Below are 26,691 nucleotides of genomic sequence, written 5' to 3'. Positions count from 1 at the left end.
GTATGACTCACAGCAATCACTGGAGGGGAGGAGGAAGCAGTTATGTAAGCCACAGCGCTAGCAGCATCCCTGCTGTCACAGGCTTCCTGCGTACACAGCGCCATCTAGCGGATGACAGAGGGACAGGCGCAGACTACCTAGGTTGAATATTCAAAGGCGTCTGTGTGACTCAGCCCTGGGAACTGAGAGGAGCCGAGGGACAGAACCAGTCACGCAGAAGGAGCACGAATCATCCATTTTTCAAGTCTGCAAGCAAATAGCGTGCAATCTGAAAATGTGGCAATTAAAATCAGCAACTGCTGAGTTTAAACTCTCAGGTTTAGTTTGCATTCTATTTGCTTGAAAATTCAGAATAACCAAAATAACATCCCATTGATCTCTAGACAGGATTCCTGGGTGTTGTATTCATTCTTCTATATCTCAGTGACTCAACCCAAAACATGTATTATCATTCAGAAGTGACCATAGCATATGCATCACAGGACCCCACACAGGCAGAAGACATTTTTGGGCCCGTACTGGACAAACCTACTGGGCCCGACCCCCTCACGGCAAATCACAAACCACTTAATGACCAACGTCAGTGGTGGCAGTGGTGTTTCCATGGAAATCCCTGGTGTTTACATCGTACGGCGCAGCAGCTCCGTAAAGGAGATCAGCAATCCCCGGCCTCTGATTGGCTGAAGCCTATCAGAGGCGGCGCAAGACGGATCGCCGTCCTGTGCTGCCCATAGCGAGGAGGGAGGAAAGGAGAGGGAGGCTGGGAATCGCTGCGTAGGGGGGCTTTGAGGAGCCCCCCCCCCCCGCTTGGCCACACAGTGCGGCGATCAGACCCCCCTCCCAGCAGGACATCCCCCTAGTGGGGAAAAAAGGGGGGAAGTCTGGTTGCCCTGCGTGAAATCTGATCTGTGCTGTGGGCTGGAGAACCCACGCGGCACAGATCAGTAAAAAATGCCCTGGTCCTTAAAGGGAACCTAAACTGAGAAGGATATGGATTTCTCCTTTTAAAATAATACCAGTTGCCCGACTCTCCTGCTGATCCTGTGTCTCTAATACTTTCAGCCACAGCCCCTCAACAAACATGCAGATCAGGTGCTCTGACTGAAGTCAGACTGGATTAGCTGCATGCTTGTTTCAGGACTGTGATTCAGCCAATAATAGAGATCAGCAGGACTGCCAAGCAACTGGTATTGTTTTAAAGGAAACATCCATATCCCTCTCAGTTAAAGTTCCCTTTAAGTGGTTAAGGCCTGAACACACAAACATCCGTGTCCACTTTTCACGCACTCCTATGGCTGGGAGCACTCTGCGTATGCTCAGTTCATTAAGACTGTAACTGCGCTTGCACAGAATGCTCACAGCTATGTGCAGTGCATGCGCAGTTCCCTGCCACCCAGCTGGATTGTGCGGACCTCACAGGAGCACAACAGATTGGAACGGAAGGGTACTGAGGGGGCTGATGGATTACAGGGGGCTGGATGGAGCCCCAGGTTAGTAAAAATCGTTTTCCCCCATTTGTCTCAGGTTTACTTTATTCACTGACTGAGGTAACTCCGGGGTGAGCCTTCCGGCACCTCTCACCACATTAATGGGCAGCCAGAAGGACAGACGCAGACTGCAGTTGGGGCCGGTGTGTGGCACTCTCGCCAGATTCACTCGGGCCCCATACAGCAGTCCCCCCTGTGATGCCCTGAAGGCGGCCCTATGGTCAGGAAAGCATCAGAGAGCGGGTATTATTTCCATCGAAATATGTGTTCTCAACAAAATATAATGGGATTGATTCGCTGCAGCAGCGCAGCTTAATGACAGCAGTGCGTGGTAATAATCTCCAGCGCATGCTATGCAGCCATAGCGTGCCCTGCTAAATCACGCTCTGCTCTGATAGTTTAACTTAGTGAATCGACCCCACTATGTTTTAGCATGCGCCGCTGCTTGACTTGGCAAGAATTTTTAAAGCGGATCCGAGATGAAAAAATAACGACAAGTAACTTGTGTATATATATCTAAGGTTTAAATAGTTTATACAGCAAATCTAGCTACAAACCGCTTCAACAGTATATGATTATTTATTCCTGTAATACAATGAGGGCAGCCATGTTCTGTTTGTCACATAACACACAGGCAAGTTGATAGCATCTCCTCCCCTCTGCCTCTGAAATCTCTGGCTAGTAACCTCCTGTGGCCTGTGTGTGAGTGAATGCAGTTTATGTGGCTGTATAAGTGCAACATGATTGTATATAAAACCTATAGTATCATGGACCTCATCTTTAGTGTAAGTAGCACAGTGTATAACTATTTTATCCTAAATAAAAGTGAATGCTATGTTACCAAATATAATCTGAATATCCCCAGCGCTACCTGTTCTGCTTAGAGAAACTCCTCCCCCCTCCTGCCCAGACTGAGCTCCCATAAGCCCTTGCTACATGGGTCTCAGAGTGCCAAGGCACTATTGAGAAGCTGTGGGCGTGTCTTGCTTAGTTTATAGGGAATAAGAGTATTAAAACAAAACAAAAAAAGTATTGGGCTTGAGGAATGCCCTATAAACTATATGAAAGGAACACAATTATGCAATGAGTAAATGTTTATCTCGGATGCACCTTCAAGGTGCCTACACATCTAGCATTCAACCAAGAGGCAGATCTCTCTCTCATAAGTGAGAGATCTGTTGGCTGTCCATACACAGCAGGCATTCAGCATTAAATCTTTTAGAAATTAGCCTTGTGACGCTGCCTCCATCACCGTTATACATGTCCCCCTGGTGCCCGAACATTAAATGTCCAGCCGCCTGCCTTTAGTGTCTAGCCCTCCAGCCTGGCACGTGGGGAGAGTGTGTGATGTCATACATGTGCTGCAGCTATACACTGGCAGCGAGTGGGGCACGAATGGGGAAGCAGCTGCACACAGAGGCAGGTGGATGGACAGGTGGAGTATTTGAAGGCAAGAGCACCAGGGGGCACATATAACAATTAGGGGGACAGTGGGCTGGGGTTCCGTTGCTCATCCCGATATCACACGTGCACCCGCTCAACCAAACTGGTGTGAGAGACATTCCACTGATTTTGACACAAAATCAGTTAAAGGGGCACTACAGCGGAAAACTGTAAAATTTAAAATATGTGCAAACATATACAAATAAGAAATACCTTTTTTGCAGAGTAAAATGAGCCATAAATTACTTTTCTCCTATGCTGCTGACACTTACAGTAGGTTGTAGAAATCTGACAGAAGTGACAGGTTTTGGACTAGTCCATCTCTTTATAGGGGTTTCTGAGGGATACATTTATTTTCAAAATGCACTTAGTGAATGGCAGTTGCTCTGTCCAACTGCCAAAAAAACTGTGTATCGAGAAGGGAAGGTGGCCAGCATCATTGTTTAAATCAGGGGTCTCAAACTCGCGGCCCGCCGGCAAAAGCTTCCTTATAGTTCGCTTCAGTGCTCCCAAGTAATCCGCCGCATCGCCCGGGGGGCAATCCGCTGGCATTTCCTGGAAGGGGCAGAGCTTTCAGCTTCAGCTCTGCCCATCCTGATGTCAATCGCCGCACGGATCGCCGCCTCTCCCCGCCCCTCTCTGTGAAGGAAGAGTGAGAGGGGCGGGCAGATTGTGAACTTCCTTATGCGGGCCAGCCTCATCCTGACTTTGCCTCCTGCGGCCCCCAGGTGAATTGAGTTTGAGACCCCTGGTTTAAATCCTTTTTAGGGAATATCTTTATAAAGAATAAAAGCCTTGCTGAGAAACCCCTATGAAGAGATGGCCTAGTCAGATTTCTACTGCCTACTGTAAATGACAGCAACATAGGAGAAAAGTAATTTATGGCTCATTTTACTCTGGAAAAAACGTACTTCTTATTTGCATTTTAAATGGTGTTTTTTTTTACATTTTTAGCCATAGTGCCCCTTTAAAGCGTCGATCAGGTATGCTTGATGTGACACCATTGGCACCAGTTTTCATCTGATTGGATAATAATTTTCGAATCAGATGGTTAGTCGGCCTGATGTATGGCCACCTTTAGGCCTTGTACACATTGCACTCTGATCGCTTTGGCCGTTTTTTGATGCTTTGTTTTTTGCGATTTCCGGCAATTTCTGTGCGCGGGGCGTTTTTGCTAAGCGCTTCAGCAGAGCAATTATTTAAATCACTTCCTGACGTTAGTCAGGAAGTAATTAATTTGTCCCCGAAAATGAATAAATACAATGTAGCACTGGGGAAATCGCTATACAAAGCGCTTTGAGATTTCCCTATACCTTTCATTCAGCGCCAATCGCCCAGAAAATGGTCCATGCAGTGCTTTTCTAAGCGGCACGCAAACGGAACGCCCCAATAAGAACTTTATCATTGGAAAGCATAGTGTAATCGCCTCTAATCTGAACAAGCCCTCACAGACACTGAGATTACAATGAAAATTGGGAAGGGACGAGTATCTACGTCCCTGAGAGCTGTAAAGGGATTTTACAGGGGCGTAGATACTTGTCCCGAGGGAGTGGAAGTGCTTAAATACATTGAACACTCACCTCCCACACACTACACAAAAACACATGCACTCTCTCACTGCAGGAAGCAAAAAATGTGGATCAAGCAGAGATAACCTGCCTAAAAAAATGAGGGTATTAAAAATAGATGAGGAAAAAGAATAAGAATCCAAAAATCAAGCAAGAGTGCAAAATCAAGCAAAAATGAGTCAATGTGCAATGTCATGCAAAAATGATGCAGAAATCGTATGCAATAAATTAATTTTTGCATGAAAACAGCATATTTTTGCATGACCTTGCACACTAACCAACTTCTGTTTAATTTTGCACATGTATAGCATTATTTTGCCTTGTTCACTTTTAACTTTTTTTTTTTTTTTTGAGAAATACACCCATTTTTTGCAGGCTCCCTCCGTTTGATCCAGCGGTGCTTGAGAATTTTTCGCCAAAGCCATGTTTGCATCGAAAATGCGATTTTCGTTTTTTAAGAAAATATTCACGAAAATACATTTTTGCAAAATGTTCAAAGGAAACCAATTTTCAAAAATGTGCTAAAAATACTCAATTATTTTTTTTTACTGCAACAATTTGCAAAAAAACCCCCACAAAATTGATAAAAATCACAAACTTATTACAAAATGATTTTCGATGGCATTTTTTGCTCGAAAGTCAAATTTAACATTATTTTCGTAAACATGCAAAAAGAATATCTGCATTTTCACTCATCGCTGGTTTGGTCCACACGTTTGACTGACTGCAGTGAGAGTGCATGTGTCTTTGTAAAGCTACAAATAGCAGAATCTCCCGTATTCTCCTCCCTCCTGGCTCTGCACTGATCTCACCTTAGTAAAGGTCTTGGTCAGCCTGGACTGGATGTTGTTGGTGGTGGTGCTGAAGTTCTTGCAGATCTGAGCGATGAGGCGGGCGGCGAAGTCTCTCAGCGCCCAGTGGTTGTCCACATCGGGCCGGAGGCACAGCTGGCGGCTGACGATACACGTCATCACAGCCGGGATCAGTTCATGAAGCTGGAGGGAAACAAACCACAGCTTAAAGAGGAACTCCAGTGAAAGTAATGTAATAAAAAAGTGCTTCATTTTTACAGTAATTATGTATAAATGATTTAGTCAGTGTTTGCCCATTGTAAAATCTTTTAAATCCCTGATTTACATTCTGACATTTATTACATGGTGACATTTTTACTGCTGGCAGGTGATGTAGCTGCTGCTTGCTGTTTTGGCAGTTGGAAACAGCTGTAAACAGCTGTTTACCACAATGCAACAGGGTTCACAGACAGGAAACTGCCAGAAGTACCTCGGTACTCAGAGCTTCTTGTGGGATGGGTTTCACCACAATATCAGTCAAACAGCGCCCCCTGATGGTCTGTTTGTGAAAAGGAATAGATTTCTCATGTAAAAGGGAGTATCAGCTACTGATTGGGCCGAAGTTCAATTCTTGGTCGGAGTTTCTCTTTAAAGTGTACCCTACTGGAGAAATGAAAGCGATCTGTGTAAAGCGATCTGAGAAAAATAAAAGTTAGATATCACCTATAGTGAGGGAAGGCTCTGGATCACACAGAGCCTTCCTGGTCCTCTCTCCATCCCCTCATTCCACCGCTGACCACTGAAATTCCGCATATTTGGGGCTCTTTGGGAGCACTTGCGTCCTCGAGTGCTTCCAAGGATGGACACTTGCATACTCCGCACATGCACTACGGATCCGCTCATCTATGGAAGTATGTCCATTGTTGCGCAAAACGTTTCGCATTGCACCACTAACGCTAAAAAATGTATGTGTTAATGTTCCTGCACCAGCGGGAATGCGTAAAAATGGACACAATGCGGCCCGCCGACCCGAGGTTGTCAAAAACGAAACTAGCTGGCGGTAGGGGACTGGAGCAGCAGTTAGTGACTACGAGGGCACAGGATGGCTGCATGGGGCTGGTAGAAGCCCCAGGTAAGTGAAACTTTTTTTTTGTTTTGCCTGACAAATCATTAGTGCAGATTCCTTCTAAAATTGTTGTAAAATAGGAGGAGCTAGGAAGGTCTCTCAGGCAGTGAAGTGTGTGAGGGGAATTGCTGTTGTTGAGGTAATCAACGCACCTGCTGTATTGATAGCAGCAGGCTCTGAGGAGGAATTCAGCAGGGGGAGGAGCACATCACAAATCATGTCTAGCCTGCAATTCTACATCTGTAGAACTGCTATCAAGCACTTCTTAATCTGCGCCAGTTTAGGGATGGATTTGCACTTTTCTTAATTGTAGTGCAGCTCTAGAAATTCACGCTAAATTGCCAGTATTACTAGGATTAAAGAAGGTTCTTATCGTCATGCAGAACTGTTCTCCCTGCTGGTTAGAACGATTAAGAAGAAAAAACTGTCGGTAATGCGCTGATAAATCTCCCCCATTGAGCCACTCTGGGGAGACCTCAAACGTACAGTTCGCACAAGACAGCCCAAGAAATTACAGGAACTGAGCATGGGCAGCTTTGCCGTCTGAGAAGATAAAGAGCATCACCCATAACTACCACAAAAGACGTCAAGCTGTCACTGATGTTACAAAAGGTCAATGCAAAGTATTAAGAACTGGTGTATGTAACCTTGTGTAGTGATCGTGATTTAAAAGCAGAGTAAATACAGTTTGTTTGACAATAAAAACCTTCAGCCAACCACTAACCACGAGTGAAAGAAACGTTTCTGTGTTATCATTTGTATCCCATGAAAAATGGTTAAAGTGTACCGGAAATGGGGTATATTTATACTTACCGGGGGATTCCTCCAGTCCCATTAGGTGTGTGGGGTTCCTTGCCGTTCTCTTGTAAATCCCCCCGGTAACTGTTGCAGACAGTTGTGCACTTCTGGGCATGCGCAGTGCGGCCACACAACCTGCACACCCCCGCCGCATTCTGTGCCTGTGCAGTACTACAGCAGAGGTGCAGAAGGCTCCCGGCTACGAGAGCACAACAAGGGGGTGGAAGGCACATTTCTGATTTTCATATAATCTTAGTAAAGGTGGCCATACACTGGTCGATTTGCCATCAGATTCGACCAACGGATAGATCCCTCTCTGATCGAATCTGATCAGAGAGGGATCGTATGGCTGCCTTTACTGCAAGCAGATTGTGAATCGATTTCACTAAGAAACCGATTCACAATCTGTGGAGCTGCGGCATCCCCTCCCCCCCGCATACATTACCTGATCCGGCCGGTGAGAGTCCCCCGGTCTCCGCTGTCTCTTCTCCGCTCTGGGCCCCAGGGCTACAGCTTCACTTTACTTCCTGCCGGGGGAAGTTTAAACAGTAGAGGGCGCTCTACTGTTTAAACTTCCTGTCAGGATAGGAAGTAAGTGAAGCCAGCCGGAGCCCAGTGCAGAGAAGGGACAGCGGAGAGAGCGGACACACACGCCGGCGGAACAGGTAATGTATTGCCGCTATCGTCGGTCATTGGACATTCGAACGCCGCTATCGACGTACTCCCGACCCGCTGGCAATCGAGCAAAATCTTCTACACGGACGGATCAACGGGAACGATCGATTTCGGACGGAAAATCGTTCGGTCAGCTTTTGCGTAAAGATTTTACAGCAGATTCGATCACAGTATATCGGTGGGAAAATCGTTAAGTGTATGGGCCCCTTAAGGAGACTTTTTGGTCTCTTTCAGCCCCTTACACACTCTGAGGAGTTACCAGTCACCATCAGCTTCCTGGGCAATCTGTAAGTTTAGATTCACCAACCTCGGCTACAAAAAAGGTCTCCCTGTACAACCAGATTATATCTAGAAAGAGAGGTGGACTTGGGAGGGGCAATTCCCAGCATGTCACAGAAATATCCTCCTGCCCCTGCACCGTCAGGCAACCAATGGGGGTTAAGCTCTGCTGCGACTGACACTTACGTATTTCTCCAGGTACAACGTGGGATTGTCCATGAGAGCTTTGACCATCCGCATGAGATAGATGAGCAGCGCCAGGTTATTCTGTACAACATTCACACGCACCTGAGGAAAAGAGAATGTATAAATCACATACAAACCTAAAAAAGTACACCAAGTCAATATGCAAAAAAAAAAAAAAAAGAGCGAGGATCGGGGAAACTAAAATACACAATATAAGTAATATGACGCGATTGTCTAATGAGATAAATGTCTGCAGTCATGTGACCACGCTGTCCTTCCTGGGAGGTGCCTCCAAAGCAAACAGGCATCTGCAGTTATCGGACTTCCTTAGAATTTATGCTAGTCCATAAACCCCACCCCTCACATTGAAAAACCAATAAGGTGGCTTCGGGACCCGGTAGGAGCGGCGCACGCTACACCTTTAGGGTAGGGTCACACTTAAAGAGAACCTGTGATGACCAGTAAAAATAATTCTCACATACCTGAAGCTTCCTCCAGCCCTCTTCTACCTGATCCGTACCAACACCATGCTCCGCTATCGCTCCTGGTAACTTAGGGAGTCGGTGCTTATGGCACACACCCCCCACGCTGTAGTTCTGCACACGTGCAGAATGTCCCGGCCACGGGAGCACGTCTGAGGAGCGTGTGCGGTGCTTGCCGCATGTGCCGACTGGCCAAAGTTATCGGGACTGATAACAGAGGATCCAGGAGGCAGAAGAGGGCTGGAGGAAGCCTCATATAAGTATGTTTTTTTTTTACTGGGTATCTCAGGCACAATTTAAAGGGAACCTGAAGTGAGTAAAATTATTTAAAATAAACACATGACGTAGCTGCAAATGAATATTACATACTAACCTCACCGTCCATTCTTCTCAGAGGCTCACCATTTTCTTCGTACAGTGATCCCTTCCAGTTCTGACAATATTTGGTCAGAATAGAAATATACCAGTTGCTGTCAGTTATATATCAGCAGCTGTCAGTTACAACTGAATGTGCAAGGTAATCCATGTTTCCCTATGGCTCAAGTGGGTGATATTACAGTTTAACAGTGTGCTGACCAGGAAGCTGTTATGGGGTAATGGCCATTTTTAAAATGGAGGACGGAGAAATCCATTGCTCACAGTGGACAAATGGGACGCAGGAGAGGAGAAACAGATTGAGTAGTAGACTACACAGGAGGTAAGTATGACCTGTGTATGGTTATTTTGACTTTTTATTTTCAGTTCAGGTTCTCTTTAAGGCCAGGGGAAAATGGCAGCCTCTTCCCGCGGCTGAATTAGCATTCCCGGCCGGCAGCCAGCTAAGAACAGCTGATTGTCAGCAAAGGGGAAATGTACGTGTTGTGTGATAAAAAGCAACAGTGTTGTCTTTTTTGTTTACCCGCTGCGCTAAACCGCACAATGCTCCCAGTGCACTGCAAAGCATTATGTGCGTTTTAGCGTTGCAGAAAACGCCCATGATTTTTGCCAAGTGTGACCCTAGCCTGGTGGAAAAGTCAAAGTTTGCAAGCAATTTCCTGGAAATATTAAATACTAGCAGATTAGTCCCTGTTGGGCGCAGGAATGTCGGGAGAACGTTTGTAAACACATTGGGAAAGTGCAGTAGGAGTAGTAGAGAAAATGTGATGTGTGTCAGTGTGTATGTATATTTATAGGTTAGCGTATATAGGCAAGGGGGTATAAATAAGTGGCTCTGTGGCAATACAATAATGGCAAAATCAGGAAATAGGCAGACACACAAGTCTCAGCTCCTTCCAATCACACAGCCACCAGCTGGTAACTTTTCAGTGAAGTAATGGCATCTACATTTATAGTCTATAACTAGAGATGATCAATGAGATGCAAATATTTCCAAGTTGATGCAGATTTATGCAAAATTTTATGCAAATATATGCAGCTGGAAAATACACTAAACGTTCCACCCAAGTTTAAACTGACTGGTCCGTTTTTAATCTGCATATATCGCTAAATACTAGCGATTTGCATTAGCGTTTTTCATGGGCGAATTTTCCCGGATTTAACGCAGAAAAAAATCACTGTACAAATTAGAGTTTTTTGGAGCGATCGCGATTAGCGGTTCTATATAAGCTAATGGCGATCGCTCCAAAAAATGCTGCATTTAACACGTTTGGGAGTAGCGATAATTGCGGAACGCCCGCGATTATCGCTAATCAGTCAAGTGTGAACACTGCCATAGACTAAAATAGCACAAGCGTTTTTAAAATACGCTAGCGCTTTAGCAATTAGCGGGAACCGCACAATTCCCGCTTAGGTGTGAACGAGCCCTTAGGCCTCTTTTCCACAGACAGTTAATAGGCAGCGAAATGCCTCTCAAACTCCCACTGCTTGCTGCTGCCTGGCAACTGCTATCTGAGCACACAGCTCAACAGTCCGTGGAAAGGAGGCCTAACTCTGAGCTGCCGGTGTCCTCTAGCAAGCACCATCAGTGGCGACTGCCCTCCTGTTGGCATCTGTTGCTTTAGCTTTTTTTGCTAAGCTTGGCAAGACTACAAGATCAGTACTCACCCCCTCGGATATGAAAGTGCTGAAGCGGGGCAGCATCTGGTAGAGGCCGGGGTCTGTGGCGATGCTCTGCAAGGCTTCCTGGAAGAGTAAGAAGAGTCAGACATCTCAGCTGTGTCCAGATACTCCAGGCAGGACCGCCCCGCCCTTGTCTATGAATCTACATACCGCTCTCTTGGCTTCACAGGAGCCGACGCAGGCCTCGGTGATCTCCTTATAGTACAGCTGCTGCTCTACCGACAGCTCGTGTATGCTACGCGGCTTCAGCCTCAGGGGGGCGCCCTCTAGGATGGTGTTCTTCTTCTCCTTGACTGGAGGACAGAGAAGCTGGTAAATAAATGGCTTGTTGCCATGAGGAGTGCTCAACACATACCAGAGGCATGTAAAAAGAACCCGAGGCTTCAGAAACTTATAAAAGTAATTACATATATAAGAAGAGGGAAGCCTTTGTTTTTTCAGAGGTTTCCCAAGCTATCCTCTGGCCCCCCCACCACTTCTTGGGACCCCCCTTAAAGTGGACCTGACCTCTTGCACAGGACAGAAGGAAAACATAGAGTAATCACCCCTGTATGTATTTAGAGAGTATAGCCTGTCTAATTCCCCCTCATTTGTGTCTAATCACAAGTTGTAATCTGATCTCTTCCCTGTGTCACATGACTGCCATGGCAGAGAAGGCAGATAAGCCCATTTGAAAGCACAGGCTGCAAACAATATGTCGGCTTCCATGAATCAGGAAGTAGAAACTGTACAGATTTAATGTTGGATTTGTATCAGTTGTAACAAAGAAATGTTTTTAGTTTAACCACTTAAGGACCAGGGGATTTTTTCCTGCGCTGTGCTGGGTGGGCTCTTCAGCCCCCATCACAGATCGTGTTTGGTGGAGGGCGATCAGACTTCCCCCTCCTGCTGGGGGGGGGGGGGGGGGGGGTCTGATCGCCGCCGGCTACTTGTGCCTTGCAGGGGGGGGGGGGGCTCCCCCCCTCCGCAGCGCTATTCCACCCTCTCTCTCCTTCCCTCCCTCCCCTCCCATGGGCGGCACAGGACGGCGATTCGTCCTGTACTGCCTCTGATAGGCTTCAGCCTATCAGATGCCGGCGATCCCCGGCCAATCAGAGGCCAGGGATCGCCGATCTCCTTTACGGCGCTGCTGCGACAGCAGCGCCGTACGCTGTAAACACCGGGGATTTCTTACCCGCGTGTTTACAATTAGCCTGCGAGCCGCGATCGGAGGCTCGCAGGCTGTTCACGGAGACACCCTCCGTGAACTGACATGGAACGGCCATGGAAACACCACTGCGACCTGCCGACGCCTAACGGCGTTAGGCGGTCGTTAAGTGGTTAAAGGTTAATTATGCTGTTGCGTATCTTTTAGAGTAGAGAGGAAGTTCTGAGTTCAGGTCCGCTATAACATTGAGGCCGCACTTCTCTTCTGGCATGGGCGTGGCCACGCCTGCGCCGCAGCACAGAGAGGCGTTTGTGTACAAGCAGCTCTGGCTTACTGCGCAGGCACAGCCTCAATGCTCCTATGGACAAGCCCTTGTCGGTAATCTTCAGGGAGTCCGCAAGTGGCGAAGGGGGGCGGCGTAGGGGGCCTCTAAAGGATTCATAGGTAAGTATTTACTTTTTAAATCAAGCCAGATGCGAAAATGCTTTTATGAGATAATGAATTGTATGTGTAAAACAGATGAGAAATAGAACATTAGTAGCAAAGAAAAGAGTTTCATATTGTTTTCCAGTGCAGAAAGAGTTAACACACTTGAGTTATTATCTATGCAAAAAAGCATCTCTGAGCTCCACTGGGCGGAGTACAGTCCTGTTTTCTGGGGCACTTAAACAGCCAAGAAACAGTGAGAAACAGCTTGAGATTTAGGTTTTACTGCAAGAAAGATTAAAGGGCCATTATAGAGTGTGGTTTCTAAACTGCAACTGTGACAATATGAAGAAGGAAAAAAGCTATATAACTGAAAATACAAATATGAGACTCTTTTCTTTGCGATTAATGTTCTATTCATTATCCGTACTACACTTATAATTCACCTCATACGTTTTTTTTCACTTCATGTTTGCTTTAACGCCTCGGGTACACTTTAAAGTGAATCTCCATCCATAAAATAAAAATCCTTCAGTGCGGTTGTAATAAAAAGTTATATTTACCTGCGTAGTCTCATCCCACGAAGCATCACTGCACTTCCGGTGTCTGGCCACACCTCCCCTAAGCAAACACAAGACACAGAGGACTGGCCTTTACCTTCCACTGCATTGGCTCCCTGTCCTTTCCCCTTCAGACCCGCCTCTTCCTGTCCCGGCTTCACAGCCTTCAGCGGTTCCGTGGCCTCCATCTTCTGCTGCTCCTTCGGCACTAGAGAAACGCAGAGGGAATGTTCATTACAAGGCAGATAGGAGCAGAGAGAGGAAGGGGACGGAAGGGAAAACACGGGAGGTGGAAACAGAAGGGAAATAGAGAAAGAGGGGAAAAATCTGATAATTGAAAGTGACAAAGAGTAAAGGGGAGGAGAGCGATAGAAAGGTGGAGGGAATGACAAAGGAAGGGAAAAAACAAGACAGGGGAGTGGGAGAAAGAAGAGGGAAACATAAAGAGGAGAGGGGAAGAAACAGAGAAGAGAGAAAGGGTTAAAGGAATTATAAAGCAGGGTTGAAAAGTGTAAAGGGGGGGGGGGGAGAGAGAGAGAGAGAGAGAGAGAGAGAGAGAGAGAGAAAGAAAAAGAAAGAGAGAGGGAAAGAAAGAAAGGTAGATGTGAACGATTGCAGGAAATGAAGGAGGGAGAAACTGAGTGAAGAATGGAAGATAAATAAATGAAGGGGAAAGGAATGGAAGGAGAGGGGGGGGGGGGGGGGGGAGAGGGTGGAAGAGAAATAGGAGGGAGAGAGAGGAAGAAGGGACCAGAGGAGGGAAGGAAACAGTGTAAGAGAGGGAAAAAGAACAGAAGCTGGGAGGGAAGGAGGAAGGAACAGAGGGTTGCAATAAGGACTGTAGAAGGGAGAAGAGGAATACAAGGGAGGGAGGAAGAGAGGAATGAAATAAAATGAGGTAATGGTTAAGGCAAAAGAAGAAAAAAAAAGAGGACAGGTGGAAGAAAAGAAGGAATAGAGGGACAGGAGAAGGAAGAGAAGGAAGGAGGGATGATGAGAGAGAGCAAAATTCAGGAGTAGAAGGAGGAGGAGCTTAAGGAAGGGAAGAAGACAGGAAGTGATGAAGATGGGGAAAAAGGGAGGGGGGGAGGAAGAGAGAAAGAGAAGTGGAAAGAGTGGGAGGAAGGATAAAGAAATTAGAGCGGGGTGAAGAAAGTAAGACTGAAGGGGTGAATAAGGTAAGATGGAGTAAATTAACTGAGGAGGGATATAATGTGTCACCTGGAGGAGGGTTTTCTGGAATGGCGGGCTGCACCCCTTCAATACTCAGCCAGTGAGCTGGAGACAGAAATAACAGACAATTAGTGATATACAGACTGAACATTGCAGCTCTGAGTATTCCCATCTGCTACTGTGTGTCACTTCGCAATACCTCTCAGTACTAACTAGCTCCAACTCCCCCCCAGGACTGCCCCCCCCCCCGCAGTCTCAGGGATTGCCCTTCCCAGCGCTGCCCCCCCCCGCAGTCTCAGGGATTGCCCTTCCCAGCACTGCCCCCCCCTGCAGTCTCAGGGAGTGCCCTTCCCAGCACTGCCCCCCCCCCCCCCCCCGCAGTCTCAGGGATTGCCCTTCCCAGCACTGCCCACCCGCAGTCTCAGGGATTGCCCTTCCCAGCACTGCCCCTCCCCCATGATCTCAGGGACTGCCCCCAGCACTGCACTCCCCGCGGTCTCAGGGATGCCCCCTCCCCCCTAGCTCCAGGCCCCCCACAGTCTCAGGTATTGCCATTCCCCCCTAGCTCCAGGCCACCCACAGTCTAAGGGAACTCCCCCCCCCCCCCCCCCCCCCCGGTGCACTGGGCTCCCTGCGGTCTCAGGAATTGCCCCAGCTGCAGGCCCCCCGTGGTCCCAGGGATTACCCCCCGCATCTCTGGGCCCCCTGTGGCTTCAGGGATTGCCTCCCCCTCAGCACTAAACACCCCCCCCCCCCAGCCTCAGGGGTTGCTCCCCTTTAGTTACACACTGCTGTAATCTGGGCTAGCATTACAGCTGCGGTGATACCCCATCACCCCATACAGACGACACAGGCTCACATCACACAACTATTTGCTGTACAGTTATTATTCAGTCATTCAGGTGAATGGACAGCTGGGGCTTCTCACCTTTCAGGGACACATCGAGAGGCACACGGGGAAGAGGCGTGCTGATGATGTCACAGAGATCCACCTCTTTCTCTTCATAGAAGTGCAGCTCTCGCCCTCCCCCGCTGGCATAGCGAAATGGCAGGAACTCCTTGGCATGGAACCCGTATATAGGCTGCAAGAGTGCACAGTGCTGATTATGTCCCCTGCTCATACAATCTGCTCATACAATGCACAGATAAGACAGGTTCAAGCAAAGAGAGCTAGGCCTCAGACCAAAGAGAGCAGAATCTGATAGGACTAGATATCCCCTTAATGCACTTTGGGAGAATTAAAAACAAAAAAGCATGTGGTCAATTTAATACAATTATAACGTAATAAACGTAATGAAGAACAGAGGCGTCCAGGATAAAATCAATTCTTAAAACTTTTAAAATTGCTTAGGACGCAGAGGTGGGCTTACCCCCGCAAGCAGACACAAAAACTGTGCATTCAAAACAAATTTATTGGTACACTCCAGGGTTTTTTTTGCAACGCGTTTCGCAGGTATATTCCCGCTTCCTCAGGCAATAAAAAATAGGAGTACACACAGTACAGTCTCAAGGTCACGATAAGCGCCTCTGTCTGTGATTTAATACAATGATCAGTCTGTACTTCTCTGACAGGCTGATTGCAGTCATGTGCTTATAGCTCACTTTTACTTCCTGTGTAGGCTAAACCAGGAAGTAGAAATAAGACAATCACATGACGTTCACCAGCCAATCGGCAAGGTATAAATCGATCACCTTGTGAAAGCAATCATGTGCATGGAACGGAACCTGTTAAAAGCAGCGACCGTTGCTTAATTACACACGGACCTGTTAAAAGCAGCGACCGAACAAAAAAGGAGGATCCACAAGCTAGACCAGGTAGAAGTATAAAAAGGTTGTAGTTTATTAGAAAAATCCACAGACATGGCAATAAAATCACAGGATCAACTCACGCGTATCGGGCCTACCATCTGCCCTTAACCCCCTTGCCGTTACAACTCTGGCGGCAAGGGGGCAGCGCAACACTTTTTTTTTTTTTTTTTTCTAAATCATGTAGCGAGCCCAGAGCTCGCTACATGATAGCCGCTGACAAGCGGCATCTCCCTATACACTCTGATCGCCTTCGGCGATCAGAGTAAGCAGGAAATCCAGTTCAGAACGGGATTTCCTGCTGGGCTTCCCCGGTCGCCATGGTGACCGGGCGGGATAACGTCACCAATGTCATGGACGTCGGGACGTCAGAGGGAAGCCCGATCCACCCCTCAGCGCTGCCTGGCACTGATTGGCCAGGCTGCGCAAGGGGTCTGGAGGGGGGGGGGGGGCGCGCGGGTAGCGGCGAATCAGCGGCGATCGGAAACTGCACGCAGCTAGCAAAGTGCTAGCTGCGTGCAGGAAAAAAAAAAATTTGAAAATCAGCCCAGCGGGGCCTGAGAAATCCTCCTACGCAGGTTACCCCGAGCTGAGCTCAGGATAACCGGCAAGGAGGTTAATCGTAGTTAAAAGCAGCGACCGTTGCTTAGTTACACACAGAACCTGTTAAAAGCGGAGGCCGTTGCTTAGTTACACAGCAAGCGGGGGTCATTAACCACTTGAGGACCCACCCTTTACCCCCCCTTAAGGACCAGCGCTGTTGTAGCTGATCTGTGCTGGGTGGGCTCTGCAGTCCCCAGCACAGATCAGCGTGCAGGCAGAGCGACCAGATCGCCCCCCTTTTTTCCCCACTAGGGGGATGATGTGCTGGGGGGGTCTGATCGCTCCTGCCTGCCGGGTGTTGCGGGGGGGGGGGCACCTCAAAGCCCCCCTCCGCGGCGAAATCCTCCCCCTCCCTCTCCTACCTGGCCCCCCCTTGGAGATCCGGGCTGCACAGGACGCTATCCGTCCTGTGCAGCCAGTGACGGGACGTCCCCTGTCACATGGCGGCGATCCCCGGCCGCTGATTGGCCGGGGATCGCCGATCTGCCTTACGGCGCTGCTGCGCAGCAGCGCCGTACAAATGTGAACAAAGCGGATTATTTCCGCTTGTGTTTACATTTAGCCTGCGAGCCGCCATCGGCGGCCAGCAGGCTATTCACGGAGCCCCCCACCGTGAATTGACAGGAAGCAGCCGCTCGCACGAGCGGCTGCTTCCTGATTAATCAGCCTGCAGCTGGCGACGCAATACTGCGTCGCTGGTCCTGCAGCTGCCACTTTGCCGACGCGCGGTATGAGTGCGCGGTCGGCAAGTGGTTAAAGAGAGTCTGAAATCTAATAAAATAATTATTTTTACCTGCTTATTTTGTTAAGCAATATCAGCAGTGCTGAAACGCTGCATTCCCACGGCAGAATGAGAGCTTTGTATCCCCCAAATCCCAGGGCAAAATTCCACTACTTTCCAGGTCGTGGATTTTGCTGCCTGGGGAGGCCGGAGCTTTGTGCTGTAGCTCTGCCTCCACTGGAGCCAATCTCTGTGCGGATCTCCGCCTCTCCCCGCCCCTCTCTGTGAAAGAAGATTGAGAGGGGCTGCGATCAGCGGAGGTCGACTCCAGTAGAGGCAGAGCTACAGCGCAGAGCTCTGCCTCTTACAGGAAGTGCTCCCGGGGGGTATAAAGCCCTCATTCTGCAGTGGGAATACGGCATTTCAGCACTGCTGATATTGCTTAAAACGAGTAGCAGGAAAAAAAGAAGTATTTTATTAGGCTTCAGACTCTCTTTAAGTTGCGCTAGTGTATTAGCATGAAAAAGGGGAAATAAATTGTTATTATTGAATCAACACCTACAGTGTGGCTTTAAAACTGCAAATGTGACAGAATGATGCAATGTTATAAAAAAAAGGCTATATACTGAAAATAAAAATATGAGACTCTTTTCTTTTATTGTGAATGTTCTATTAACTAATCGTACTATACATGCAATTCATTATCTCATAAGGTTTTTTTTCCCACTTTGGGTTTCCTTTAACCCCTTCGGTACCGGCTGCCTACCCTCCCTCAAGGACCAGGCATTTTACATGCGGGGGGGGGGGGGGGGGGGGGGGGGGGTGATCAGGCAGCCGGATCCCTACTGTGGGCACGTAGGTATGGTCCCCCCTGGGTGGCCAGGTGTCCCCCGTATTGCTGGCAGGCTTTATTCACCTCCCAGGCTCCAGCGATGAGCAGCTGTAGACACCTCTGCTCCCGCTGGCTTCCCAGCTCGTACTGATGCTAAGTTCCGGGTCGCGGCTTGATGATGTCATCAAGCGAGGACCCGGCACATAGCATCAATACAGCGGGGATGCCGGCCAGAGCGTAGGAGAGCACCGATCGTCGGGGGAACAGCAGGGAGGTGAGTGGATCCTCTTCTTTCCCCCCTATCGCCGCAGCTCTAAGTGATCACTGATCTGCCGGCGATCATAGTGATCATGTGATCAGCAGCCATGCCCGATGGCTGCTGATCACTGAGGGGAGATGTCAGCTGTCATATGACAGCTTAATCTCCCCCTCTACAGTGCGCACGATCGCGTCGCCTGCTGGGCGTAGATTCAAACTACATCGGTCCCCAAAAGGTTAATAAATAAACAAAATAATTTTTACGCGGTCACAGAAAAATATCAGCCCTGTGAACCTGCGATGGTAACCCTGTGCATGTCTGCCCTCTTACCTCCACGTTCTTCAGCTTGAGCGCGGCGTCTATGTCATTGGTGGTGAGCTTCTGTCTCTTGCCAACATGCATGAACTTCATGGCATCCTGCGGGAGTGAAGAGAAGGGAATGACTGTCAGTGGATGGAGTCAGGCCAGCCAATAGCGATACAGCGGTTGTGGGTGTGTTCTGGCGGACTAATGAGGGATGTATGTCGCCCTCTGGCTCCTGGGAGGACACCAGTGATGTGATGCAGCGTTCAGTCAGTAATCTGGGCGCCTTCAAAAGACGGCTCCCAAATTATGATAAAACTGCAATTTTGAGTCCGCCGGGAGAAAAGCACAATATAAATGTTCTGTGTCCCCTCCTTACAAACGACTCAAGTAACATTGTTTCAGAGTCAGTAACATAGTTGTCTTCAAGTACAAAATATACAATACTGATACATAGACAACTATGTACCTCTACATGACAACTTTGTATCTCTGAAACAATGTAACCTGAGTCGTTTGTAAGCAGGGGACACAGAACATTTATATTGTGCTTTTCTCCTGGCGGACTCAAAGCGCCAGAGCTGCAGCCACTAGGGTGTGCTCTATAGGCAAGGTCTCCAACTCAATAGGTGCTGGCTTACTGAACAGGAAGAGCCCTTAATCAGTACACTATCTAGCAGTATACTATCTAGCAGTGGCTCAATATTTCAGCCTCTGGCATTCCCTGGTGGCCTCTGACCTGAGAGACCTCCTTGATCCGGAAGCTGATCTCCTGTGTGAGTAGTTGGCAGGTCTCCTCCGATATCTGCGACACTCCCATAGACTCGGCAATCACCTTCATGGACTCGCTGGGGAGGAGAGCGTTACCGATCTTCTTCCCCTCCGCCATGGCGGCGTGTTTGGGGAGCCTGATAGAAGAGGAAATGGGGGAAAAAAACAACAACAAAGGATATGAATTCATGGGTATTCTGTACACACAATATCAGTAACCTGCCAGAAGGGAAGGGTCGGGAAAGGGAAGGCAGTGTTCTCCCCAGGCTCTTTTAGCCGAGTGATCCAGCCGGCTAGTTGTGGTGAGCACCCGGCTGTCATCAGCTCACCTCCTTCTCTGTTGTAAGTAGAGTTGTGCAGAAAAGCACCGGCCCTGCATACTCTCATCTCACCCACCCGCCTACTTTTTCATGCCACCCGGCTACTTTTTCATGCCACCCGGCTACTTTTTCATGCCACCCGGCTACTTTTTCATGCCACCCGGCTTCTGGGGAGAACACTGGGAAGGGTTATTGGTTAGAATGAGTGGAAGTTACTGGATTGGACTAAAATTAGCTTGATGATGAGAGGTAGTTTAGAGTTAAAGCGGGATTGTCAGCCACACAATAAAATTCCATGTACCCACTGCGTTGTGTTTATTATGCAGCCTACATCCTGACCCTGCATTGCAAGCATTCCAATATAATCATAAATGTGTCTGCTGCAACGAATGTTATCTCAGTCAGACTGGCTCCTTAAAGTGCGTACACACGCTCTACCAGTGGCAACGACGGGTCCGCCGGACCCTCGACTGATAAGGCTGTTTCTGAACGATCCGCTCAGCAGTTCAGTCCGCCGGCAGCACATACACGCACTACTGTCGGCTGAACGTCCGCCCAGCGGGAGGGTCCGGCGGACCCGTCGTTGCCGCTGGTAGTGCGTGTGTACGCACCTTTAATGGTACAATGTCAGGGAGAGGTAAGCTTGTTATCTCTCCTCCCACATTCCTGCTCAACACTGATTGGCTGAGGGCAGTTCAGTGTGACAGGGGGTTAAGAAGGAGTATACCAGGGCTGGGGAGTCGGAGTCGAGGCAATTTTGGGCACCCGGAGTGGGAGTCGTTGATTTCATAAACTGAGGAGTCGGAGTTGGATGATTTTGGTACAAAATCCACAGCCCTGTTAAGTATTAGACTAAGGAGTCGGAGTCTGAGCCATTTTGAGTACCCGGAGTCAGAGGCGGAGTCGTGGTTTCATAAACTGAGGAGTCGGAGTTGGAAGATTTTTGTACCGACTCCACAGCCCCGGAATATACACCTCACCCCTCTGCAGAAGCTTCTGAAATCTGATCTATGCTGTGTTCACATGTGTTTACAAAGCAAGCTAGATATGACAGTGCCGTTTCGGGGGGAGGGGGGGGGAGTAAAGGATAAAATTACATCAGCATCGGCCTTCAGTCAGAGGCAGTAAAGATGGAAATGCCTGGAACACTTTTTTTTTTACTTACTACTGTATATACAGTTCACTGCAATTAAAACATGGACAGTGCAATACACGTTATGTAAGTAGAACAAGTATTTACCTACTTCTACATATGTTTTTTTTCCCTGTGATAGTATGGCTCCCCTGATGCCTTAAGCCTTGTATGAGTGGAACTGGAATATGAAATAGACGGGACAGAGAGAGAGTATAAGGGAGTTGTTTCACTAAATGTAAAGTGTCCGCCAGCGCAATTTAATTTGAACGATGTGAGTTCATTTTAAGGGGCGCGCGCAACGTGTGGTCCTGGCAGAGTAGCGTGCGTCTTTTTTTTTTTTTTTTGAGAAAACAATTTTTATTTTTAAGTATGATCAGAATGCAAAATAATTATCCAATATCAGTGGTGAAACGTACATGATAAAAATTAAATCTCAATATGGAATGTAGATAGCCATTTCTTCCAGATCTTATAGAATTTTTTAACTGAACCTCTGTTCTCATATATATTTTTATATATGGGCAGATCGTTATCAACATGTGACCTGAATTATAAGATGGTTGGTGCATGGGCTTTTTTCCAGGCTAGTGCTATAGCCCGTCTAGCATAAGAGAATAACAATTGGGCAAGATATATCTTTTTCCCTCCCAGTGAGGTATCACTAAAAAGATTAAGAAGCATGGCTAGATTTGTGAAAGGGATTTGAGCAGGGCTGTGGAGTCGGTACAAAAATCCACCGACTCCGACCCCTAAGTTTAGGATTCCACCGACTCCGACCCCTAAGTTTAGGATTCCACCGACTCCGACCCCTAAGTTTAGGATTCCACCGACTCCTCTAATTTGCATATTACAATCTTGTTGATTGCAAGTATGTAACATGAAATTCGTCTCTTAACTGCCAACGCTTAGGAATTTTAAAAGACAACTGAAGTGAGAAGGATATGGAGACTGCCATATTTATTCCCTTTAGTCATAGACTAAAACTAGTCCTTGGTAAGAGTACTTGTAAAGGGGCCCATACACCTACCAATTTTCCCGCCGATATACAGCAGATTCGATCACTGTGATCGAATCTGCTGTGAAAACATTGCGCAAACGCTGACAGAACAATCGATTTCCGTCCGAAATCAATCATTCCCGCCGATTCCTGTGCGGAAGATTTCGTTCAATCGCTGGCAGGTCGGGAGTGCGTCGATAACGGCGTTCGAATGCCCGACAGCCGGCGCTAGCGGAAATACATTACCTGCTCCGGCCGGCGCGTATCCCCTGGTCTCCGTTGTCCCTTCTCCGTGCTCGGCTCCTCCAGCTTCACTGAACTTCCTGTCCCGGCAGGAAGTTTAAACAGTAGAGCGCCCTCTACTGTTTAAACTTCCCCAGCAGGAAGTTCAGTGGAGCTGGAGCCGAGCACGGAGAAGGGACAACGGAGACCAGGGGATACGCGCCGGCCGGAGCAGGTAATGAATGCTGGGGCCCGGGGGGCGGCGGCAGCTTCACAGATTGTGATTGGTTTCATGCTGAAATCAATTCACAATCTGTTTGCAGTAAAGGCAGCCATACGATCCCCCTCTAATCAGATTTGATCAGAGAGGGATCTATCTGTTGGTCGGATCTGATGGCAAATCGACCAGTGTATGGCTACCTTAAAAGGTACAGACAGGAACAAAGAACATCTATCAGGCCCTAGGCAATGTAACTGTGGGTACATGTAAAAGTGATGTGCAGGTACTCTGCAGGAGAATGAGGTGATTCTTCCTCTATTACACATCTGAACATGGATCAGGCCCTAGGCAATGTAACTAGGGGTACATGTAAGAATGATGCGCAGGTACTCTGCAGGAGAATGAGGCGATTCTTCCTCTATTACACACTCTGCAGGTACAATCTGAACCAGATTTATGGGTGATAGACCACTAACGCCTGTAGTATGACACCGGCACACGTAGCAGACACATTTATACTTGGGGGGTGGCAGCAGAACGATTTCCAATAGATTTCATGTTGAAATCTATTGGAGATCAGTGTGCAGTGTGAAGCCAGGCAATAGATCCCTCTCTGATCAGATTTATTCAGAATCAGAATCATTTTATTTCGCCAAGTACAACGGGGGTTGTATCCGGAATTATTTTTGGCTCATACAGGGTCGGAGATGGTACAAACACATACATGCAATCCAACACATACAATCAGGTACAGACAGTATCCAAGTAAGCATATACCTATATATACATACAGCACATAACTGCAGTGAGGGACGCTGGGGGAGTCTGGGGTGCTATGTGAGGGGAGCAGCCTGCCATCTCTGGGTGGCGCTCACTCAGCTCCGTAGCGGTTCCAGGTGCCCCGTGTGTCCTGGAAAAGAGTGGATAGAGAGAGAGAAAGAGATAGAGAGAAGGGATAGCTGAAGAGAGACTGAGGAAGAAAGAGACAGAGCCAAGGCAGGAGGAGAGAGACAGAGGCAGAGTCCTTTTAGGGCTGTAGATTTAATAAACCACTGGTTACGACAATCATTCCGAGAGTGTCCATGCCTGTGGTCCAGACGGCAGGTGGACAGCTGATCTTCAGGGCTGGGTGGTGGTGCAGGCTGGCTCGGTCCTCAGCAGTGGCAGAGTTGAGCACTGAGTGGCCGAGCAGGATGGAGGCTGCGGATGGTGAAGATGGTGGTGGAGACCCTCTCTGGAGCACAGCTGAGGATCTCTTCCACGTGGGAGGTCCCACAGGAAGCGGTGACTATGCGACCCGCACCACGTGGTCGCTGAGCTCTGTGCCAGCAGCTCGCCCGTGGGTCGGCTTAGGTGTGGGGTCTCTGAAGCCTCCTGTTGTGGCGGTGGCTGGCTCAGGGCAGCAATCTGGGATGGGATCAGTGGCCTGCTGTGTCTGCGTAAAAAGGCAGACACTGATCCAGGACCCGGCAGCAGCAGTGGAGAGCTGCTAGTGTGGCTCCCGTGTGTTATGAGGCTCCAGCAGCAGGCTACACAGTTCCCCTTCAGCAATCCGGGCAGCGGCGGTGGAGTTTCAAACAGGGCACGTGGGCCCCGAACCAGCTGACCGCCTGATCAGCTGGCATGCCGCCGCCGTCATGCGGCTGATGGTTCGCGCCGAGGAGCGCTCTCCCGTGTCCCCACATCCTCCCCAGTGGACTAGGGAGGGGGGCCTGAAAGGTGTCACAGATGGTCGCCGATGATGCAGGGGCAGCGGCGGCAGATCAGCAGAGCTCCGTGCTGTCCCCCATGCATGCGCACTGCACGTGGGCCACCCGAGCAGCTGTTTCTCTCGCCGTCATCATGTGCCGGTCCGTGGCAGATGCAGAGCCGGACCGGCAGTGCCCATGTCCTCTGCCTCCTACCTCAGCAAGAGGTGAAGCTCAGAGGTAAGTGGAGGAGAGATTTCCTCCTAAAAAAGCAAAAAAGGCCGGAGCCCTGTGGCCGAAGCATCCGAGTCCGGCGCCATCTTGTTATTCCAGAGAGGGATCTATCTAACAATCTGGTAGCAGATGGAACAATGCATGGCCACCTTTACAGTACTTAGATTGTGGTGAGATTGTACATTCAGACTGCTGACAGAAACCTACACAAACTGGACTGGCTGACAGAAACCTACACAAACACCAAAAATGCTCAAACCTTTTATTTATTAATGAATTAAGATACGCTACAGGAAGTAGACCGTGTGTTCAAACATAATACAATAACCATTCCTGAATATAGTCACCACAAGTCACCAGCACACCAGTGTTTTCAGCAAATGCTTCGCACTTTCATTGTGCAATCATCTCCACACAGTATCCGACAATTGTTTCAGGGGCCTCACACGGGCCCCCTTTCTCAAGGCATGTGGCATTTGTTGAAAACACTGGTGTGCTGGTGACTTGTGTTGATGACTGTGTGATTGCAGTGACTTTGCCAGAAGTCACTTCACCAAGCACCCAGACCATTGACGGTGTGCATACTGCACTGGGAACATTCCTGAATATAGTAAGCAGTAATAACAGTCACATAAATGCACATAAAATATCCATTTCAAATCACTAGTGCTTAGAAAAGGCTGCTAGTGAGTGCCAGGCCTAAGCTGAAACTAAACATTTCCTGAACTGCCTCCAATTATCCCAGGGCTGTTTTAATAACCTCTTTTATTGAGGACTTCTCACATAGAGGTAATAATCAGACACAGCAGGTTCCCAGGAGCAGCTAGGTGCTCTGCTTCCCAGTGGTGTTGAGCTGCTATCACTGCTCTGCCAGTAAAGTGAGCATAGGTACCTATGGGACTGTCAGGTGCACCATCTTGGTGGTCAATAGTGCGTTCTGAGCTGCAGTTAAAAGTGGCAAAACACTGTCACAAGCAGCGTCTCAGGGGAAGTGATCACCCGCTTCTAAACACGCACTTCCATTGTTGAGGCATTTGTTTACTGATTTATTGGAGTGCCCACTAATTCTTCATCTCAGTAGCAGCATTATATACAAATGATGGCATTAATTCATACCTACAAGAACAAAAGTAAAAGATAGATATGTACATTAATAGAGGGGAGTCTCTGGATAGAACTAACTGAGGCTTCCCCCATCCTCCTCAACCCCACCAAGCCAGCGCTGGGACCTTCTGAACACATTTAGGAAGATCTTTTTGAAAACATTCTCGTGGTTGTGCTTTCATCTGTGTAGAAGCTCAGCCAAACTGCACATGCACAAATTCAGTCCACACCTTGTGGTACTGCACAGACGCGGACCAAACTAGCACAAGCGCAGTATGGCTGCACTTGTACACGGATGGGAACACAGCTGCAAAATGAAAAGTGATTTTGGCAGCAGTGGTGGGGTCAAGGTGGACATCAAAAGCATCTGGACGCAAATCTAGTTTAGGGGACTCAGCCAGAAACCTCATAGGGAAGGGAACAGTTAGTTCTACAATCACAGCACCCTCTAGTCTACAATATGAAGCGTTGGGATTGGCCAAATAGTGTGAGGCTGCATAGTTTACTACAACCTATATGAAACCTAACATTTAGACATATTTGTTACCTGTGCAAATTGCCTACCTTATACTTAGCCATAGACGCTGAACAAGCATGCAGATCAGATGTTTCTGACTTAAGTCTGACTAGATTAGCTGCATGCTTATTTCTGGTGTGATTCAGACACTACTGCAGTCAAAAAGATCAGCAGTGCTGCCAGGCAACTGGTATTGGTTAAAAGGAAATAAATCCCCCAGATTGTTCCAGTCTCTGATAAAGGTTTCTGGATTTCAGCCTGGCCCCAGAGCTAGAGCTTAGAAGCAATGGAGTCACTGTGCAGCTGCCCGCCTTCCCCAGCAATGTGCTGTTCCCAGCCTGCTCTCTGCAGCAGCAGCAGCTTAGTCTCAGCAGTGTGGCCCTCATTGCATTACCAGGCGTTGTATGTCTACAGAACTAAACACAAATATACAAAAACCACTCTCCAATCCGTGCAGAACTTACCGAAGCTCTCCTGTGCAAACTCTTCACCCACTTCCGGTTCCGGGGTAAACTTCCGCCCATCTCTGCAGCGCCACAGGAAGGTCCTGTCTGGGCGATGCTGCAAACTTGAACTTTTGACAGAAAATGGGATAAAACGCCGATTTCGGGGCACCGCCTCTGCCTAAAAAGCATACAAAAAATATTGCTGTACAAACAGGTAGTTCTAGGACTGTCGTTATGTATTTCACACGTTGTATTTTTCACCCGTGGTACCTGCTAGGACCTGCGGTGAGACGCACAGTGGAGCGCATGTTGAG

At 48.3% G+C, this 26,691-nt stretch overlaps 1 protein-coding gene across 1 annotated transcript in view; it reads right to left on the bottom strand.

The window, feature by feature from the left end:
* TAF6 (TATA-box binding protein associated factor 6) overlaps nucleotides 1-26,495 on the bottom strand; it is a 41,811-nt gene extending 15,316 nt beyond the window's left edge. Inside the window, exons 1-10 of the mRNA XM_068274066.1 lie at nucleotides 26,396-26,495; nucleotides 19,463-19,631; nucleotides 18,751-18,837; nucleotides 15,128-15,281; nucleotides 14,248-14,304; nucleotides 13,124-13,234; nucleotides 11,044-11,186; nucleotides 10,879-10,956; nucleotides 8,354-8,455; nucleotides 5,311-5,493 (exon numbers count right to left, since the gene is read on the bottom strand). Coding sequence (XP_068130167.1) covers nucleotides 5,311-5,493; nucleotides 8,354-8,455; nucleotides 10,879-10,956; nucleotides 11,044-11,186; nucleotides 13,124-13,234; nucleotides 14,248-14,304; nucleotides 15,128-15,281; nucleotides 18,751-18,837; nucleotides 19,463-19,612 — 1,065 coding nt within the window. The 5' untranslated portion in view covers nucleotides 19,613-19,631; nucleotides 26,396-26,495. The remainder of the gene's footprint in view (nucleotides 1-5,310; nucleotides 5,494-8,353; nucleotides 8,456-10,878; nucleotides 10,957-11,043; nucleotides 11,187-13,123; nucleotides 13,235-14,247; nucleotides 14,305-15,127; nucleotides 15,282-18,750; nucleotides 18,838-19,462; nucleotides 19,632-26,395) is intronic.
* Nucleotides 26,496-26,691: the final 196 nt, after the last annotated feature.

Source organism: Hyperolius riggenbachi, chromosome 3 (assembly GCF_040937935.1).
Source record: "Hyperolius riggenbachi isolate aHypRig1 chromosome 3, aHypRig1.pri, whole genome shotgun sequence".
NCBI classification, from domain to species: Eukaryota; Metazoa; Chordata; class Amphibia; order Anura; family Hyperoliidae; genus Hyperolius; species Hyperolius riggenbachi.
This window is presented reverse-complemented; position numbering and strand designations above follow the sequence as displayed.